Source organism: Cydia fagiglandana, chromosome 4 (assembly GCF_963556715.1).
Source record: "Cydia fagiglandana chromosome 4, ilCydFagi1.1, whole genome shotgun sequence".
In the NCBI taxonomy this organism is placed as follows: domain Eukaryota; kingdom Metazoa; phylum Arthropoda; class Insecta; order Lepidoptera; family Tortricidae; genus Cydia; species Cydia fagiglandana.
This window is the reverse complement of record NC_085935.1, coordinates 2,318,017-2,339,255: the sequence shown is the minus strand read 5'-3', so window position 1 is coordinate 2,339,255 and position 21,239 is coordinate 2,318,017. Positions and strand designations below refer to the sequence as shown.

The 21,239-nt window shown below is 40.2% G+C and overlaps 1 protein-coding gene across 1 annotated transcript in view; it reads left to right on the top strand.

Moving 5' to 3' along the window:
- Nucleotides 1-20,901, top strand: part of LOC134663471 (uncharacterized) — an 89,383-nt gene extending 68,482 nt beyond the window's left edge. The window contains exons 4-11 of the mRNA XM_063519841.1: nt 962-1,291; nt 1,759-1,858; nt 2,338-2,520; nt 7,564-7,741; nt 8,155-8,342; nt 10,734-10,905; nt 14,134-15,633; nt 15,789-20,901. Coding sequence (XP_063375911.1) covers nt 962-1,291; nt 1,759-1,858; nt 2,338-2,520; nt 7,564-7,741; nt 8,155-8,342; nt 10,734-10,905; nt 14,134-15,633; nt 15,789-15,793 — 2,656 coding nt within the window. The 3' untranslated portion in view covers nt 15,794-20,901. The remainder of the gene's footprint in view (nt 1-961; nt 1,292-1,758; nt 1,859-2,337; nt 2,521-7,563; nt 7,742-8,154; nt 8,343-10,733; nt 10,906-14,133; nt 15,634-15,788) is intronic.
- Nucleotides 20,902-21,239: the final 338 nt, after the last annotated feature.

Genomic DNA, 21,239 nt, shown 5'->3' with positions numbered 1-21,239 from the left:
TTGTATTTTCCGTCAGTCTCGGTGTTTTTACAATTTACAATTTAAGACGCATATTATAAGGTTTTTGGCGCTCAAAGGGCTATTAAATAAAACTTGTCATGATGACTTGATGAAACGTACATAATGTGAGATCTCTCCTAAATCACGTCCCTCACTCTATTATTTGAAGGTACACTTCCCATTTGAGACTGCCTGCTTCCTAGTGCCCCTGGCAAAGTAGGTTCAGGCTTTTTTCCATTTAATCAATCATAAATCCACAAGTTGAACTCAGTGCACTCGCCTAAATTCTGTAAGCTATACCTATAGTTATCAAACTACTCACATAGGTATCTTATGTTTATGTCCCCGACGCTATACTTACAGACGTTGCAACAAGCGTCTTGTTGTACCTAGTATTATCTACATGTACGTAGCGCCTGCGATTATCCAAACGATGGCTTGTAGACAGCTAAGTAGCTATCATTCTTGATTACGTATCATCATGATAAATCATCCGACATTCTTTGCTACACAAAACTACGGATATGTTAGTTGGACTATAGTGGATCGTGTCACATTGTTTAGGAAGTAAGACATGATGGAATCACGGCCATCTTTAAAATGTGGCTCGACTGCAAACATTTTCTAATTAAACCCTTTACAATTTCTATAAGCAATGTACTTATTTGCTTTGTATAGTCGACGTCAAAGACATGTTTACATTTTCTGTCTTATTAGAAAGGAGTAAAGCGCAATAGTGTAAACATAACTTTGAAGTCGACTGTACAAATTGCTCTTATTTTGAGCTTTGGGATAGCTGATAACATTAGGCAAGGATGGACCATAATACGTCTCTCAATCTTACTACTTCAAAATTAATGAAAAGTAAGAAATAGTTTTTATTAAACTTAAATCTTTATATTTGACTGTTTTTGAATGTAAAAGATTCATGAATTACCTAAATACGATTACTCTCTTCCAGAATACGAGCCAGTTGCAGCATATCTAGTCCCAGCACCGAAACAGAGACAAGACTTAACTACCCCGACTACCGGTCGTGCGGCAAGCTCGGCAGCGGGGGCAAATACGCGGGCGGGGGGAAACTCGCCGGCGGGAAGCTAGGGGGGAAACTCGGGGGCAAGTTAGGGGGGAAGTTTGGGGGGAAGCTGGCGCAGGCATTGGCGAGGAGAAGAGCGCTGGTGGCGATGACGCAGGGTGCGCCGGGGCTGGCCGCGCCGCTGTCGGGCCGGTCGCGGGACGGCACGGTGGAGCTGCAGATACTGTGCCAGCCGGAGACGCAGCACAGAGCCAGGTGAGTGCAGTTAGGCCTTAATCTCCGCTACGCTCTACATCTATATACAATCTATATACAACGTTACATTGATGTAATGGTAACATTATTTAAACAACGTGACACTACGCAGCGTACAACGTTTACCGTCTACGTAAGAGATCTGAGACCAATATGCCCATGGGAAGGTGCAGAAGGTATCTCCACTCCAATAATGCGATGTCGACCTGATCGTCGTCGGCCCACTTCGTTAGGGGTCTTTTTTGTATGCAGAACTCATCAATCAGATTTGCCATCAGAGTAAATAAATTCATTGACTAACAAATAAAAATAGAAAATCTAAATACAAATAGATAAATTCATTCATAAAATACTTGATTCTGATTCTCATTCATTGGTTTTCGTAGAAATTATTGGTAAATTGAAATGTGATAAGATAAGATTGGTGTCTGTTGGTCGTATCTACTTACGTAATGTTCTTTTGGCAGATATCAGACGGAGGGCAGTCGAGGTGCGGTGAAGGATAACTCCGGGAACGGATTCCCAGTAGTCAAGTTGGTGGGCTACGATAAGCCTGCGGTGCTGCAGGTGACTATTACTTTATATTACAATTTTTAATAATACAATAGTTCTTTTATCGTTTAACTGATCGTGCGCGTTGAAGGTTCTGCCATCTTGTGGCCTGAATCGGAAACATAAACATATACATACTGTACATTGCCAAAGCAAGTGCTACCATCTACTGTTCTCGTACGTTTTCTAATGCATAGTAGGTTCTGTCATCTTGTGAGCTACATCGGAAGCATAAACATCACATTTACGCCTCGCGCCTAAAATCTAACTGCTCTTATGCTGCCCCCTATAATTCAGGCACGCTCTCTATAAAACTGAAATTTTACACATAACTCCTATAGATTACAAGGCCCCAGGAAGCCATCGTCCGAATTTGTAAACGGTTGTTATTGCATTGGGTTTTTATTTTATATAAAAATCATACATTATACAGCACCATTGCACTGACTCGTACTTTAATAATATTGAGTAACATTGGAGTATTCCCTCGTCAGGTATTCATCGGGACGGACACGGGGCGGGTGGCGCCGCACATGTTCTACCAAGCATGCCGCGTGTCTGGCAAGAACTCAACCAGCTGTAAAGAGAGGAAGGAGGACGGCACGGTGGTGATCGAGATCGACCTGGAGCCGGCGCGCAACTGGCAGGTCACCTGCGACTGCGTCGGGATTCTCAAGGTGAGCCTAAGATAGAAAAGACTAGCAGTAAAGAGAGGAAGGAGGACGGCACCGTGGTGATCGAGATCGACCTGGAGCCGGCGCGCAACTGGCAGGTCACCTGCGACTGCGTCGGGATTCTCAAGGTGAGCCTAAGATAGAAAAGACTAGCAGTAAAGAGAGGAAGGAGGACGGCACCGTGGTGATCGAGATCGACCTGGAGCCGGCGCGCAACTGGCAGGTCACCTGCGACTGCGTCGGGATTCTCAAGGTGAGCCTAAGATAGAAAAGACTAGCAGTAAAGAGAGGAAGGAGGACGGCACCGTGGTGATCGAGATCGACCTGGAGCCGGCGCGCAACTGGCAGGTCACCTGCGACTGCGTCGGGATTCTCAAGGTGAGCCTAAGATAGAAAGGCTAGCAGTAAAGAGAGGAAGGAGGACGGCACCGTGGTGATCGAGATCGACCTGGAGCCGGCGCGCAACTGGCAGGTCACCTGCGACTGCGTCGGGATTCTCAAGGTGAGCCTAAGATAGAAAAGACTAGCAGTAAAGAGAGGAAGGAGGACGGCACCGTGGTGATCGAGATCGACCTGGAGCCGGCGCGCAACTGGCAGGTCACCTGCGACTGCGTCGGGATTTTCAAGGTGAGCTACGCGGTTTTTTGAAGTGAAAAATTTTTTAGCGGCGCTGTGCACTTTATGTGACGGGGAAAAATTTTAAAACTCGTAACAGGTGTCACGTGACCGTAAAGACGTAAGACGGACACGTGACCTGATCGAAAAACAGTTAGGTACAATGAGTTTTTCTTTATTGATTTAAATGCCATCTAGTGAGTTTCCCTCGAACTGGTACTAATATAACTCGAGTACTAACAGTGATGTGCTTAGGGGTTTCAAGTAATGCGACGAAATAACGCTAGATGGCGTTAACCTCAATTATACATAGTGCGTCATTGAGTTTTCACTTCTGCCGGCACTCCCGGAGTGCAACCCGTTGTTTTTTTATTTGTCAGTTTTGGCAGCATGTCCGACTCAGCTGGGATTGCTCCAGCTGCCTACAGACTAAAACCCTGCATCCTGTCCAGTGTTGTTTCCGAAAACGCGGCGCTATCAGTATGTACACGCGTTGTTTTCGGGTGTGTTGCTGTGTAATCCGGGATATAGGTAGTGTTTGTAGTGTGTATGTAAGGTGTGAATGCTACGCGGTTTTCACACTATGTGAAGAGTTGAAGAGTGGCTTAGCATGGAGGAGTTCGGAATGATGGAAGGAGGGTTTCTCCTCTGGGTGGGAAGGTCAGATGACAGTCACATTCGTAAAATAGGCCTGCGCCAAAGTGAAGTTCACTTCTCGCCGTCTTCATCATTATTAGTTTGGCTTATACATAGCTATCTTTCTTTGAGTAGTTTAGCTATTGGAACAAAACCCTGTGTACTCTATAAAAGAGTTTAGTGAATTCATTTTGAAAAAGAAGTGTCTGACATATTATTAATACATATAATTTTAATATAATTTTTAAATCTAATGTAATGTATGACGTGCTAAATGTAATGTATATTACATGGTCAATAAATTATCTTATCTTATCTTAAATATAAATATCGTGCACTTAAATCACATTCACTCATTCGTTCACTCATATATATATTCATATATTATATTCAATTGCTTGTTACCCATTATAACTTAAAGGTTTTGGTGCACACGGTATATCACTAGGACACACAACACAGCACAGTTTTTATAAGTAAATCTTATATTTGTTTTGGGGACACGTAGTACAGGTCCGTCTGGCACGAGCGCTCAGCCATCACTGTCTCATTTCGAAAGACGGACGGAGATAGAGCATGCAGGCCGAAGTCAATATTTTGTTACGATAAAATTAGTTGATGTTTATTTATTTTAAAAATATTGCCTCTAATTATCGTTTTTCTAAAGCTGTCAAATTATTGTTATAGTTATGATTGATTTTTCTCCTTTTTTTGTTTCATAGTGTCTCATAGTAAAGAAACAAGTAAAGTTGGAGTATAAATTCGAATTAGAGGTTACTTTGGGAATAAATTGTATCGAGCGAAGTGTTATGAATCGTGTATCGAAAGCTGTGTTATTAAAGATAATATAATCAAGAATTATATATATTTTTCCCACGTCTACAAATATCAACGTTTCTTAGAAAAATAGGATAATAATTGGGGTATTTTTACATTTCTGGCTCAGGGAACGGCCTTAAATCTCCTGTCGACAACTCGACACCTATCCGCTTTCTCCATGTTAGGTACCATGCTTGCTTGTAGCTATAGTATACTTAAATCAGTGTCGCTGAGAAATTTCCACTAAACAATAAATCAAGATATTCAAATATGATAGTTTAAAGCTATCGGGGTCGTTCGCCGTTTGATTGGCAGATGCAACAAAGGGAATCAATTAATATCGGCTTGATGTATAGCGACACTATCGCGAGGTGAACGCGCACATACTGTTTTAACGCGTTTTCATCGTTCAAACAGTAATACCACTCTTAACTTTCCATCGGTGGACCTTATGCCTTTTGAAATAAGGTTTACGAACTGTCAGTTAACAGTGTAGGCGATGGTATGTGTATGTTTATAATCAGTTCTTTTGTGGAAGTATATTCTCATTCTCGCTGGGCCTTATTGAATAGGGATGACACATGTTGAATTTTATAAGTAACGAAATCTAGTTAAAAAGTTTTTTTTTGTAAACTATCAACACTGGTCAAACGGTCTATCGTCGTTGGCCAAACGTCAAAAGTTCAAACCAGTAAGTGCAATGTTGCTAGTTTGATCTTTCAGAATTGATAGGAACACCTGAGAACCACCGGATAGGTTTAGGCCGATGTAAGGTTGTCCAGATATAAGGCTGCAATATCCTTAACTTTCGAATGCACAAGAGACCATTTCGTGATTTTTACGAGTATCACGAGTTCACTTTCATGATATTTCTGGTGCTACAAATTCTGCGCATTTAGTATATTTAAGTTTTATATTATCAATCTAACCTATCTTAAGAACCCGTATATACGTAAGAGACATTTTTTAATTTTTTCGATAAGATTTGCGTCTGACCAGTGACCTGTATCGTCAAAACATTACACAATGCCCACGAATCTGCGTCAAAGGTTCACGTGAGTGGGGTGTGTTTGTTTTATAAGCAGGAGATAGGCCAGTCTGGGGTGAGGCTGGCTCGGTTGGCAACAGACCGACCATATCACTGCTGACCGCGCAGTCACGGATATTTGCTTCTTCGAACACGTGATGGTTGGTTACTATCAGAGATATATATAACTCCGTATAAGATAAATAAAGTCTAAGAAAAAAACGTGCCTCGGAAATCAAGAAAAAGTAATTCTAGAATAGATGGCGCACACACCTTTGGCCTATTCTCGGCTAGATGGCGTTGACGACACCGTTTGCTATTTAACAATATTAACACATATATGTCAGTGAAAGAACATGGGTTAGTATGGAACAATAAAATTTTAAAATCATTTATCCGTAAACATATTTTGATTAATTTATACATTTTCAATTTATTTTAAGTTTTAATCGTGTGTCGATAGATGGCAGTAAATGTACCGTGACTACAAATTTTTATTTTGGCAATAGCCCTCTACACTATCTATTCTCTTTGGTTACTATATAGCTGGTGAAACGTTGTCGAACTATCGTATTGTAGTACCTAATTACCTTTATACTTTAATTAACTAAATTACTAGAGTCTGTTCGGAGAGAGAAAAGCATTAGAATGTATTGGGCTCCATACATTCCACGACTCTTCTCTTTCCGCACAGACTCTAGTGGCGCTGAATTATTGTAAGTACATATCTAAATTTTCAAGGTATTACAGCAACCCTCTGCCCTCTACCTCTGTTAACTTTTTAAGGGGTAACCTTTATAGCGACGTCATTATGTTGTCGTCGACGTCATGTGTTGCATGAGATATTAAAGGCAACCATGTCAAGCGTGATATGGTTGCCTTTGATTGAGGCGCCACGAGCAGGCCTCCAACCACCCCACCCACCTGGGGGAGCATACACCTGCCGCGTGTGTGGTCGAGGGATGCTCTCCCGCATAGGGCTATACAGCCACGAACGCAAGTGTCGTTACCGAGATGCTGCTTAAAACATCTGACACAGATGAAAAGGCCTATTATTATTATTCTTAACTTTTAATACAAGAAGATTAACGCTATTTCAGTTTCAATTGGCGTTTTCTACCAACGATTGTCACTAACCCCCCCGGGGTGGGAATAAAATGGTCGAGGCTTTCATAATGCCGTTACAGTACCTATTACCTAAAGTACTTAGGCTAGTTATGCCTAAGCAGTTTCTGCCAATATTTTTGCTCGCGGATAAATTCAGCTTTGATTTGCGTTTCGCACTGGTGACCTGAGCTAAGAAGCTTCGAGATTGAGGTGAAGGCCGCCGATACGTTATCGCCCAATTACGCTTGGCTCGCAACACATGATCAGCTAGACCTAATCTCTTTGTTAATGTTATACTTTATACCTAAGATACTTAATATTGTGTAAAATTAAGTACTTAATTTCTTTGTGTATGCTATTGACGTTGACAATGAAAAATTGTTATGTTGCTATGTTCATCAGGTGCAAATCATATACCTATCTATCTATTGTACGTCGTACATAATTGGAAATACACATGGCAAAAAAGACAGTTAAAACAAAATTTTGTGGACTTCTTGTATTTCTTCATTTTCTTCTTCTTAGATTTCTAACTAACATTCCATAAAGAGTTCGTACTTAACTTTTCATAATAGGTATTTGTTAACCTGTGACTATGAAAGCAAATGTAGGAAATAAACAGTTACTTAACTGTTGTTGATATAAAAAGTAAATCCATTAGAATATTGATTGTATGTTATATTCGACGACGACGAATTTCGTCGTTCAAACATAAAGTTGCGCGCCAGTTACAGTGTAGGTATCGGACGCTTTACCACGAGGTCTGGATCTAGACCCATAGATATATACGATAATTACTTATAATTTAACGGTAACAATAACGTGTGATGTTTATCTGGCAGGAACGTAACGTGGACGTGGAGCACCGGTTCGGCGAGCTGGGCGGGCCGGGGCCGGCGGCGCACGTGTCGCGCGGCAAGAAGAAGTCCACGCGCTGCCGGATGGTGTTCCGGACCGAGATCGTCAACGCGGACGGACAGACCGAGACGCTCCAAGTCTGCTCCACGCAGATCATATGCAGTGAGTTCAAATCCGCTACTCTCTAGCTCTACCCACTTGATAATCTAGAATGCGTTGTCTAAAATAAGTGAATCGCGCTAGAGTTATTGGCGGATTTGCCCTAAATGCCCGGGCGATCAAATATTAGGGACGGCCAATCGTGACAAAAAAAAATGAGAAAGGGAGGCTGGCCAAGACTGCGAATTCGCCACTGACCAGAGTATCGTCATATTACCGTACAGACATTTACCGCCATGGTGCGGCTGAAGAGCCAAACAAGATTGATAAAGATCTAAAAGCTTCTTTCTTTTATCAGTGTTGTAATTAAATGTCAGAACTTTGAAAAGAATATGTACATTCTGACGCAGAATTATTTACTTCTAAATTAAACTATTTATAAATCGATACGTTGTTAACATCAATTATTTTTCCAGCGCAACCCCCCGGCGTACCGGAAGTGTGTCGAAAGTCTTTAGTGTCGTGTCCGGCGACGGGAGGGCTGGAGCTGTACCTGCTGGGGAAGAACTTCCTCAAGGAGACGAGAGTCGTGTTCTGCCATCGTCAGGACGGACGGAGCGTGTGGGAGGACGAAGTCGTTCCCGACAAGGAGTTCCTTCAACAGGTAACTTAATGTGGTACACGCTCCGTGATTGTTGCGCCATTTAGGGCCACTTGCACCATCCCACTAACCCGAGGTTAACCGGTTAATCCTGTAGTTACCATGGTTACCAGTGTCAATTTGACACTGGGTTAAGAAGAAGAAGAAACCCGGGGTTGGTGGGATGGTGCAAGTGGCCCTTAGGGTCCTAGCTAAATCGGTTGTTCAATACTTATATAGTTACTTACGCTAAAGAAGTTACAATTTAGCAAGAACCCTAAATGGCATAACAATCCCGTGTGGTGACTGTACAAGTCTGCTAACTCTCTAGTGGGCATGCTGGGAGGTTTTTTCAAGTACCGTCAACTGGAGTGAGTAGGGAGAGCTGGGGTGAATAGTGACAAAACTTAAAATGTGATTCCCGATTCACCTGACAATTTCTCATAAAAACCCAACACAAATTGTATCATACAAAATCGTCTATTATTTTCAATTGAATCATATGATATAATTTGTGCGACAATTTTTTTTTATTGTCAGGGAAATTACATTTAATGTTTTGTCACTATTCACCGTAGCCATCCCTATTCACCGCGATTGACTCACTGATAGAATCCTATCCAGAAACCACTCTCAAATAAATGATTTTCCATATGTACCTATAACTAAATCTACTACCTACCTAAATCCTGATTTGAGTGCGTCAACAAAATATTTGAAAGCAGCTTAATTCATTATCGTAATTCGTAAACTCAAATTTAAATTGCCTCTACCGTAAATATTAACCGACGCTTTAAAACGCATTAATAACCACACCAAATCGACCCACAATATGTAGACAGATAATCAATAGCGGATATATAAATTAAAGTGTGATTAGTTCTTGTATTTGGGAAAATACGTAGCTTATCGGTTATCGGCGAGAAAATGTACAATAATACGCTATCGTGCTCAGTACGAAGCAAACGAAAACCAACGAGCTACCGATTTGACCCCTATTTATAGTTCGTTTTATTTAGCATTAGAAAAAAGGTAATTAATCTTGAAAAGACACCTTTTAATTGAAAAGCATGGTTTAAAAATGACGGTAAATATGTAACAAATATGAATAATTATAGTACAATCATTTATATTCTTCTGCTTTCATTAAGTTACTGATAATAGTTACTCATTTAAATAAAGCGTTTTTTAACTAAAAGATATGTCAATATCGCTTACCTTCATTCTAATGCTAAAAAAACGAACTATCATCATCATCATCATCATCTCAGCCATAAGACGTCCACTGCTGAACATAGGCCTCCCCCTTGGACCTCCATTCGTACCGGTTGGAAGCGACCCGCATCCAGCGTCTTCCGAACTATAGTTTAGCGAAAATCTATATATATGTCATATCTCTCTCTATATATATGTCTATAAAATTATATACACTCCTGTCAGTTTATAATATCGCTAATTAGATTATAAACTGACGGCAGGGAGATTATAATCTAACCTAACCTACGTTAGTTTATAACCGACGCTTTAAAACGCATTAATAACCACACCAAATCGACCCACAATATGTAGACAGATAATCAATAGCGGATATATAAATTAAAGTGTGATTAGTTCTTGTATTTGGGAAAATACGTAGCTTATCGGTTATCGGCGAGAAAATGTACAATAATACGCTATCGTGTTCAGTACGAAGCAAACGAAAACCAACGAGCTACCGATTTGACCCCTATTTATAGTTCGTTTTATTTAGCATTAGAAAAAAGGTAATTAATCTTGAAAAGACACCTTTTAATTGAAAAGCATGGTTTAAAAATGACGGTAAATATGTAACAAATATGAATAATTATAGTACAATCATTTATATTCTTCTGCTTTCATTAAGTTACTGATAATAGTTACTCATTTAAATAAAGCGTTTTTTAACTAAAAGATATGTCAATATCGCTTACCTTCATTCTAATGCTAAAAAAACGAACTATCATCATCATCATCATCATCTCAGCCATAAGACGTCCACTGCTGAACATAGGCCTCCCCCTTGGACCTCCATTCGTACCGGTTGGAAGCGACCCGCATCCAGCGTCTTCCGAACTATAGTTTAGCGAAAATCTATATATATGTCATATCTCTCTCTATATATATGTCTATAAAATTATATACACTCCTGTCAGTTTATAATATCGCTAATTAGATTATAAACTGACGGCAGGGAGATTATAATCTAACCTAACCTACGTTAGTTTATAAACTAACGGGTTCACAATCTTACGGTGTCATATATACCCATACATCAAACTGGAAGCTGTCAAGGTATATCATTGGCCGTCGTTTAATCCATACTGAACACCATACCCAGTATGCGAAGTAGTTTTGAATTATATCAATCGTGTTTCAATAATTAAATTGTCCTTGTAGACACACCTAGTGTGTTGCGTGCCGCCGTACATCCGGCCGGACATCACGGAGCCGGTGTCCGTGCAGCTGTTCGTCCGGTCGGGCGGCAAGGCCTCCGAGCCCCACAACTTCACGTACACTCCCCCGGCGCTGGACACGGGCCCGCAGCACTGCACGCGGCACCACACGCAAGGTAAACCCACAGGCGAGGGAGCGAAGGCTTGCGCTTATAGGTTATGCCGCCATTTTGAGACGACACATGTCGGATTATAAAAAAAGTTGGACTGTTGTTTGTGGTTTGTTAGATGATTTCGATAAATAAACGTGTAAATAACACTTAATAAATATTGTAGTATTTTTTTAAAGGTAAAAACGGACTATGTGAAGTCGAAATTAAACAAGATGGCGTCATTGAAACTAACACATTAATGAAATATCTTGTTCTAATAATGCAAACCGCCTACAAATTTACAATAAACTAACTACGTAGCATAACATCGCTTTAAATTTAACATGGTGTATATTTATCAAATTGCTGTCAATGTGGTTCGTACTTAACTATATATCCGTTCTGTATAAAGCTAGATATCTATTACACCAGCTTTATAAGTCGCTTTGTGTACACTAATGTACTAATTATTATTATTTATATGTGTACTTGTATTTAAGTTGAAACAGTATCAATATGTACATAATGGCTAATAAATTAACATTATGGGAATACCTCGGTAAAGGTTTTCCCAGATTATTCTTTAGTTAAAAATTAATTAATGATTTTAATTGTTTAAGCTGTCTTGTGGCTTAAGCAGTTCATGATTAATGATATTAATTTGATTGTTTTTTAAATATTTGATGATTTGCTACTTACCTACTATTGAAATTTCATTTGATGTTGATTGTTGTTGCCACGTTGCGCCCAAGTCTCTGTCAGTTTAAAAACAATGCTACTTTTGTCTATGGTTTAACTTATTTAAATTATTGACAGAGGCTCAGGCGGTGATACCGTTTGATATTGCTTCCGTAATGTCGCAAACATTAGCTGCCGTAAGTGTTGCATGCTACATTATGTTCGCAGTACCACATATTGAACTTTTTGGAAGAAATGACTGATGCGTAACTGGCGTATTCCTTTCTTTTTTTCCCTTCTGTTCAAGCTAGGTCTGTCTAGGTAGAGGGGCGCCGCCGGCCGCCGCGCGACTGCAGCACGGTACTGACACACACACACACGCACCGCACACGCAAGCACACACAACACGACAACACACACGAAACAACATTTATGTGACTACAAAGACGCACACGAGAAATATTGAAGTCCTTTATCCACCGGGATTTGCTTTATTAATTGCGTTGACAAAATATTGAAAGTACCTACGCGACACAAAATAAAACAGTTAAATTGATAATTACAAGTTACAACTACATATTTTTTTATTTTATTCATATAATACCGACAATACCTAACACGTTAGGTACTTAGGTACTTACCTACAACCTACAGTACCTACTTAACTAACTCTGAATTGGGTACTTTACTTGAATTATTTCACACTGCACGAAATAAAACACCAGATAATTCTCGTATTAGAAAAACATAGATAGCATTTATTTTTAACCACAATTTATATTTCATAAATCGGTTTGAAATATAAAAAGTAGGCGAGTTCACCGTGACGTCACTACTCGTATATACGTTTTCATTTAAATTTCATATTAGCAAATTTGGTTTGCTAATATGAAGCGCTGGTGGCCTAGCGGTAAGAGCGTGCGACTTTCAATCCGGAGGTCGCGGGTTCAAACCCCGGCTCGTACCAATGAGTTTTTCGGAACTTATGTACGAAATATCATTTGATATTTGCCAGTCGCTTTTCGGTGAAGGAAAACATCGCGAGGAAACCGGACTAATCCCAATAAGGCCTAGTTTCCCCTCTGGGTTGGAAGGTCAGATGGCAGTCGCTTTCGTAAAAACTAGTGCCTACGTCAAATCATGGGATTAGTTGTCAAGCGGACCCCAGGCTCCCATGAGCCGTGGCAAAATGCCGGGATAACGCCAGGAAGAAGATTAGCAAATTTGGTTTAGCGTTTTGACAGTTCTAAAAACGAAGCTAATTTTACTAGTAGCAATGAATAAATAGGTACTTATATACGTGAACAGAATTCGAATTGCACTTACCGTTTGGTTCATTTAATTTTTATATTTACATAAATATATCTTACCTGTACTCGTATTTCTCAACGTCTACATACGTCTACGTTTTTCATATCTAAACACACAAAACACTTATAAAGTTGTAAAAAACACACATTTAATTCATAACACTCATGTGTTAATGTGCAGTTGTGCACGTAGTGACAATGTCCGGCCATGATACTTAGCGTAGTACTTATTCAGAGAGCTGCCAAAAAAATTACACCAAAAATCTGGGTGGCTCCACTTCTTAAATAGTTACATCTTAGGGCCACTTGCTCCAATCACTAACCCGGGGTTAACCGTTTAAACCTTAAGTTATTTAGTTATATATATTACGGGATTAATTGTGACTCGAAATAGATAATTCAATGTATGTACTTCTTTGTTAAGTTTTATTGACATTTGTTATTGACATTTAGATTTTATTCTAGAAACATTCTAGACTAGTATTTTTTATACAATTTTTTTTTATGTTTGACGATCTTTTTGTGAAATTCTTAGTATTAAATTTGATCTGTATAATAATCCAATATTACTATGGAATAATATTAACTTCAATAAATTGCTCTGATAATTAGCTTAAGATAATATATTATTATGTAAAACGTTCATAAGTGCTTGTTACTAGGCCTACATGAATAAAGTATTTTTGACTTTGACTTTGACTTTGTTACCATGGTTACCAGTACATTTGACACTGGGTAAACGGTCTAACCGGTTAACCCTTGGTTAGTGGGATGGTGCAAGTGGCGCTTAGAAACATATCTATTAAACTATTAATTCTGCCAAAGGAGACCTTTGGTTCAGAGAAAGCCGTAAGTATTTGGGAGATTTATGTAGTGTAAACACGCGATAGGTATTATGTCGTTTGTTTAGAAGAAGTTTAACATCTCTAAACATTTTAAAATGTCAGTTCAGTTAGGAAAGGACTTCCACACACAACACAATTAAAAAATAACACTTATTCATATAATACGCAACATATTCACACATAATCAAGTATTTGATTTTCATTGGAATTTCTTAATTGACTAGGGGCGAAACTTGTATTGCACGCACTCTCAGTATACGAGACGAACTCACTGCTCACGAACACTTCAGACTGACTGTAGGTACAGACTCCACCCACACGTAGCTAGCTGCCCAGTGCCCGACAGCCCCGAGGCACTTAGTTAGGCTGGCCCCGCACGCCCTGCCGTTGTAATGACCCCGTGTTCCGTGTCGCCCCAGGTGCGGAGGACGCGCGGCCCGTGCTCATGTGGGGCGGCGCCATGATGCCGCCGCCGGCGCTGCCCGTGCGCCGGCCCTCCATCATCGTGCCCGACCCGCACGAGCCGCTCGGGCTCAAGGCCGAGCTGCAGGACGACTCCAGCCAGCACTCCCTCCACGACCACGCCGACTCCTGCGGCCCCGAGGGGCCCGAGCGCCTCGCCCCGCCGCTCCTCTCCGACGACCTGAAGGTGGTCGACCTCCGCCTCAAGGCCGAGGCGAGCCGCGACGGCTCCTCCTTCGGCGCCGCCTACGACGCCATCAAACTGTCCCCTCCCGCCGCCCCGCAGAGCGAGCCCCCCTCCCCCCTCGCCTCCTTCACCCAGCAGCTGCAGGCCATCCAGAACCAGGTGCAGACCGACAAGATGGTCGAGTCGGTCACCGCCGCCATCTTCAACTCGGACGACCCGGGCGGCCAGATGTACCCCGCGCCGATGCCGATGACGATGCCCATGGATCCGATGCGGCGGCTCATCTCCGCCAAGAACAACGCGATGCCGATGCAGCAGGACATGAAGGCGCTGAACCGCGAGCTGATGATCGCCGACGCGAGCATGCAGGTGGCGGCCGCGAGCATGCAGGCCGCCGCCGAGCCCGGTCTGCTCACCTTCGGCCACATGTCGCAGCCGCAGCAGCGGCCGAACGAGCCGTTCAACCCTTTCACGATAACCAAGATGGAGATGGAGACCGATCAGATAGAGCAGCGCATCGCGCAACAGACCGCACACATGGAGGCCCTGGTGGAGGACGCGATGAAAGCGACGGCGGTGATGCTGCCGGCCGACGCGGCCAAGCTCGACGAGCTGGTCAACTCTCGCGTGGAGGACCACCTCTCCGGCGGGTCCACGTCGTCCTCGACGGCGTCGCACGCCTCCGACGTGCTGCTAAGCCCGACGGCGGCGGTCGGCTCCGTGCCGCCCCACGACACCCTGATGGCCCCTCTCCCGACATCGGCGATCTCTCCGGACGTGATCTTAAACCCCCAAGTGTCCCCCAGCATGATGTGCGACGCCGGGCCGCGCATGGTGATGCAGGCGCCGGCGCCGTCGCAGGAGGAGCTCATGATGATGTCGGAGCTGACGTCGTCGGTGAAGACGCCGCCGGCCGCCGTCAAGTCCATGATCCTGAACGCCGCCGCGGAGATCCTGACCTCCGACTCGACCATGAACGCGCTCGTGACGTCGGCGATCAACACCGCCAATATACTGACGACCGAGAGCGCGGGCGGAGCCGCGATGCAGATGCCGGAGCAGCCGAGCCCGAGCGAGCCGGCGGCCGACCCGCCGCTGTCGGCCATGTCGCAGGCCGTGTCGCAGGCCGTGACGCAGGCCGTGTCGCAGGCCGTGTCGCAAGCCGTGTCGCAGGCCGTGTCGCAGGAGATGACGGCGCCCGTGCAGGGGCTCACGGACATGAGCGACAGCGACCTGCTCTCCTACATCAACCCGAGCACCTTCGACCAGGGTGAGTTCTTCTTCTGATTGGTCTTGTTTGTTAATCATTCTGTACGAACTGCGACAATAATGCGGCTATTTTTAGCTGGATTTAAATCTAAGAAAATAAGTTTTAACTTCTGCCAAAATTACGTTGCCAAAATTAACCTAATGTTTTTGTTGCAGTTTAAACTGCGGCGCCCCGGGACGGCCGGGAACAGACAGTGCTATGCATTTCATACTGTAGTGACGTGTCAAAGGCTCAAAGCAGTTTTTACGTGAATTCTTAATGGACCGGATGAATGGATGCTAGGATAAGCGACGCGGACACTATCTCCTTGCGACGGCTGGTAGTGTTAATGATTCTCAATATTATATTCGTGTGTGGAGTGTTTCTGGATGTTTGTCAACAGCGGACGAGTCAATTATGTTTTCATGTGAGTCAGTATTACAGGGCTAATAAATTACATATGTTACATTATATTCTGGAAAATGAATCCTTGGAGTGGGAGGAGTGGATGGACGCTATTTTTGATTTCGAATTTTATGTAAATAGTGATAGCTTTGTATCGATGTTGTTATTAAATTAATTAGTCTTAATATAAGTGTCGATGCGAGCAGGAATATACATAATCAATGAATCGTGTTGCTAAGCTTGATGTTTGACGTTTAATATACGTGTAGGAGGAGAATTTAATCGATGATTAGATTAAATTTATATACGCAGCTTTGGAAATGTTATTAAAGATGAAGCCCTATTAAATGTATGTAGATAGGTATTACAGGTTATAGGACAGTATTTTCGATTCTGGATTGCTTTTTTATAAAAATGTAGTTAGAAGTTACAATACCTACATGAAAATACTGATCTGTATTCGTTAAGTAAAAGTTATAATTATTAAAGGATGTAAGTAATCTACTATTTGAATTCTCGGGAAGTAAAACGCGTGTTATTTTAATATTAAGTATTGTTCTGTATGTTATTTGGGCGTGTTTAAATTATCCTAATATATTTAAATTGACGCTTTGATTTGATAAATTATAATCATGAATTAAGTTAAATTTTGACCATTTTTACACACGTCTAAAATTAAGTTAAGGAATTATTTTCGATTTTTATTATAAGTGAACATATAGTAGTCATATAGCGTAATTATTTGTATAAAGAGGGAATCAAATAGTAAATTAATTTCAATTAATCTCATGCATTGTAAGGATGGGAGTTCAATGTCGCTTTTGATAGCGATGAGTATGTTTTGAAAATATATTGCCATCCTATAAATGACATACAATAAAAGTTATTACAACAATTATGCCGTGACCATATGCTGGCTACTATATTGAAACTACCAAATACGTAAATGATTAAATCGTATATTATGAAAGGTATTAGTACGCGTTTCTTCTAACTTTTCAGAAACTAACTGATGATTTTTGTCATAGCTAAATTGTTGTAATGTGGCCTAAGGATGGCGTATTTATGAACGGTACGAGTATGTGTATTAGGGGCCACACTATTAGCGTCTCCCGAGCGTCGGCGATTAATCAACTATGGCTGCTGCTCGACGCAACGGTGGCGCAACTGCGCGGCGACGCCATTTTCCATGGCGCTGACTAGACGCCGACGCTTAAAAGACGCTAGGGTAGCCCTAATTAGCGCGGGAGGACATAAACTTGCGACTGAAGAAAACCTTGGAAATTAATCCCGAATTTAACGGCCCGGCGGGTGCTTTCTCGTTCATCATTACTTATTAGTAAAAACAATATTAACGTGTACACTGCAATTCCTAAATATCTCAGGTAGGTCTCGTATTATTATCGTCGGAATGACCTAAAAAAAGATTCTTTGATTCTCACGACTAGGTATTAGGCAATCTTTACTATATTCAGTCTTAATATACCTATAAGTACTATAAATACTATTGTTATATATACTTTGCACACGGCAATATTGGTTTTACAATAAATATATTGAAATGGTGGGATTTGAGAATGCTACGGGTCGAAGTTAGGTCACATACTTTCGCCACTACATGTCCGCAAATTGTGATATGTAACGAAAAATATTATTAGCTTAATATCGACATAGTAGCTAAATATGTAAGTGTAAGGAAAACTGTACTGATGTGATTAGAGCAAAGATTTATTATAAACATATAACAGATACTTTTTATAGTAATGTTGAATGCTACATGTTAAATGTGCCATTACCGTGTGTAACCTTTAGCGTAGTTAATGTAAGTGTAAATGACCCCTGAACCGAGACGCTCTCTGACAATTCCGACATGAGAAATATGTTCAATTAAATTAATAAACAAGGAGTCAAAAATATCTACTTAGTTAAAAAGCAAGCTTCATATCTGGCGCTTTTGGCGTAATCTGATAAAACCATCCAATTATAAAGCATTTAGCACCAAACAGCTTGGTTTTATTGACCGGCAGTAAAATTTTATACAATTTTATACAATTTCAAAATTGGAAGCTAGAATTTATAGAGGTAGACATTTTCTGACTGACAAATTGGTTTGACCAAGTATAGCTTGTTTGTCATGTCATAGTTGCCAGTATAAGTTTCGGTTAAGGGTAATTCATTTCGGCCGACTTGTACAACTTTAATTACACCAGGGGTGCGAAGCTCCTGACTTCGGCCTAACTCGGCTCCGCTCGGCTCAGCATTGCTCCGAGCAATTTTTAGGGTTGGCACCACTTGACTTCCTTTTGCGTGCACGACCACAGATAAGATAATCACTTAAATTTTGACAACCCTAAATAGCCGAAAGGGATAGTGCCATATATTAGAAAGGGATAGTATGATTCGACCCTGAACCGCTGTCAAACTTCGGTTTTGTAGGAAGCTTCCTTTCTGTACGGTAGTACTATTATTTATTCTGTGATTACACGTACAACTTTGACATTTTTAAAATCGAATATGCGTATATTTACAGGATATGTCAAAATATTTCTCAGGTATATCTCTCAAAATATCTGCCAAAAATTAAAATAATGACAATGTTACAGTGCGGTGCGACATAAAATTGTAGAAAATAAATGAGGGCGGTGAAACTTTCTACGTAAATGTCACATTTTTGACGTAAAATGCACAGGAATACAATTTAGTATGGATTTTTTTTGTTCCATTTTATTTAATTTCTACTATTTTGTGTCGCACTGTACACAGCGTATATATCCATACCTGTTCACAATTATACTACAAGAGTGCCTTCAACTCTTCACACAGAACCGATGTCAGGGACCAGAAACAATAAAATTGTTCAATAGAATAAGGCTACGACAGGGGATATCAACGAAAATAAAATTTACAAAAGATTTCTTACATTGACGACCAAAATAGCCAAGAGTTTAAGCTCAAACACTTTAAAAAAATCATATTTATACCAACGTCGATTAATCAATCAATTGAAACTTTCATTACCAGCATTAAAATTTACCAACTATATAAAAACAATTTTGTTAAAAATATATAGCGATTAAGTAGGTACCTATTATCAAATGTTTTATTAATAATATTCATATAATTCAATAAAATAAATATTTTTAGATGATTTTAAAAGCGCACATCATTATAAATTTAACGAATAAACAGTACTTAGTACCAGTTGCACCAACCACATTTGACAGGCTGATCGTGATCAACGTCAGCCGGCGCGCCCCGGCACTTTTTTATGAAACTTTCCATACATAAAAGATTTGCGAACTCTTTAACGATAGGAACAGTTTGGTGCAACCGACCCTTAGCCGTAAATATTTTTCAATGCACCATACACATTATGCCACTGAAAAAATAAAATACCTATCTAAACTCTCTAATATTGATAAAAAATGGTTTGTTGTGTTTATTACCTTGAAATGTTCTCTAACATATCACAATTAGGTCGAAGTTCAAATTAATGATAGTGACAAATGATACAATTTATCGTCTTATAGAATGTGACATCACGTGTGTGCTGAATTGTTTATTTGAAATAAATTAAAATGATAGGAAAATATATTTTGATTCAGAGAAATGTTAAAAGCGCAATCACACTGGGTCGTATCGGGTTGGTCGCCGAATGTTAAATTTGAGGTTGCCAGGCAACCGACATGAATTTGTGATTGAGTCAATATTTTTGTATTTGAAAATTCACTTGTAGGCAGATGCAGATTACAGACGTAAATGTTTTATGGACCAAGTCCAGTGTTAATAGTAACATGTTAAATTGTCTAACGTTATATGGTTCAAAACCTTATATCACAAAGGGTCAAGGAAGCAAAATTTGCAACCAAAAAATTATATAACTTGAGTAGCATGAAGCATGGTTGAAGGTTTCATGTTTAAAAGGAACGTATTTTTTTTATTTCATCCAAGAAACAGCTAGCATAACAGTAATGCTTTTGTTTCACGTTTATTTACATTATCGTTGATTTCTTTGCTAAGCGCGGGCTTAATGTACAGTCAAACGCAAAAAAAGTTTAATTACTAATTTTGAAATTACTTTAGATGCTGTATTCCAGTAATTATTATTTTTCTGCGTTCGTCTGAATTTGTCTATTTTGAGTAAAATGTTGATCTCTCAAATTAAATTATAATGGTCACTGTGGTCTTCCAATTTGTATGAAGCGTTCACGAGAAAAATATGTTTTAAATTAAATCATTGTATTCGTATCATAAATGAGCGCCCCATATTGTTTTTTTTTGTATTGTCTTCATAAATCAGAAAATTGTACAACTCCGAAATTGTCAATAATAACAGAAAAATCATTTATAATAAATATACTTATAAATAATGATTTATACTGGTTAGCTATTTTTCATGTGAACGTACATTTTTATTATGGATCTGATTAAATGCAACGTAATTTAAAAAAAAAAACACTCGATATACATATACGGGCAACCGAAAGTGACTAGGTTGTTTGTTTAAATAAAATAAGAAAATAATACTTTTCTATTATTTCAACGTGTCCCTCTCAGCTGTTTCAGAATAAATATCATGAGTACCCTCAGAATTGATATCCAATTATATTGTGCTATTTTACCTTGCAACTGATACGCCGCACGCTTAGTAATATAAGTACCAATTAATAAGCAAGTGTATTTAAATTTGAACCGTATGTTTATTTAGTTTTAGATTGAATTTTGAACGAATAATCTGTGTTTATATTACTAAACGTGTGATTCCGTATCGCTCCGTCGGTAGATGTCTAGTCGGTCCAATACATTCAATGCAACTTGCCGAAATGTTTGAAATTGTATGTTATTTGTTTTGATGTACTAATTAATTAAATGTTTTGAAAAATATATTAGTTTTATTTCCTTTTCGAAGATTACTAAAACCCTAATTAGGTTTTGGGTAAACTGCCTAGTAAATCGTTCCTAATTAGAAAGTGAAGTTTACAGTGACCAGTTGAAGGCATATTTTCTAAATAGGATCGATTTGATTGGTCACGAGCATCGCCGGCTAGCGGACAATGATGATTTTGATGCATTTAGCGTCAAATCTTGCTCAAGTAATTAATCTAGGTCGTCGTAAATTTAAGAGTTAAGACTCTTGTCGGTGTAGCTCTCTCCATTTGACTCTATCCAGGGCCGCCTCTTTGATTTCCTTATACGACATTACAGCTACTGTAGGTATCTGT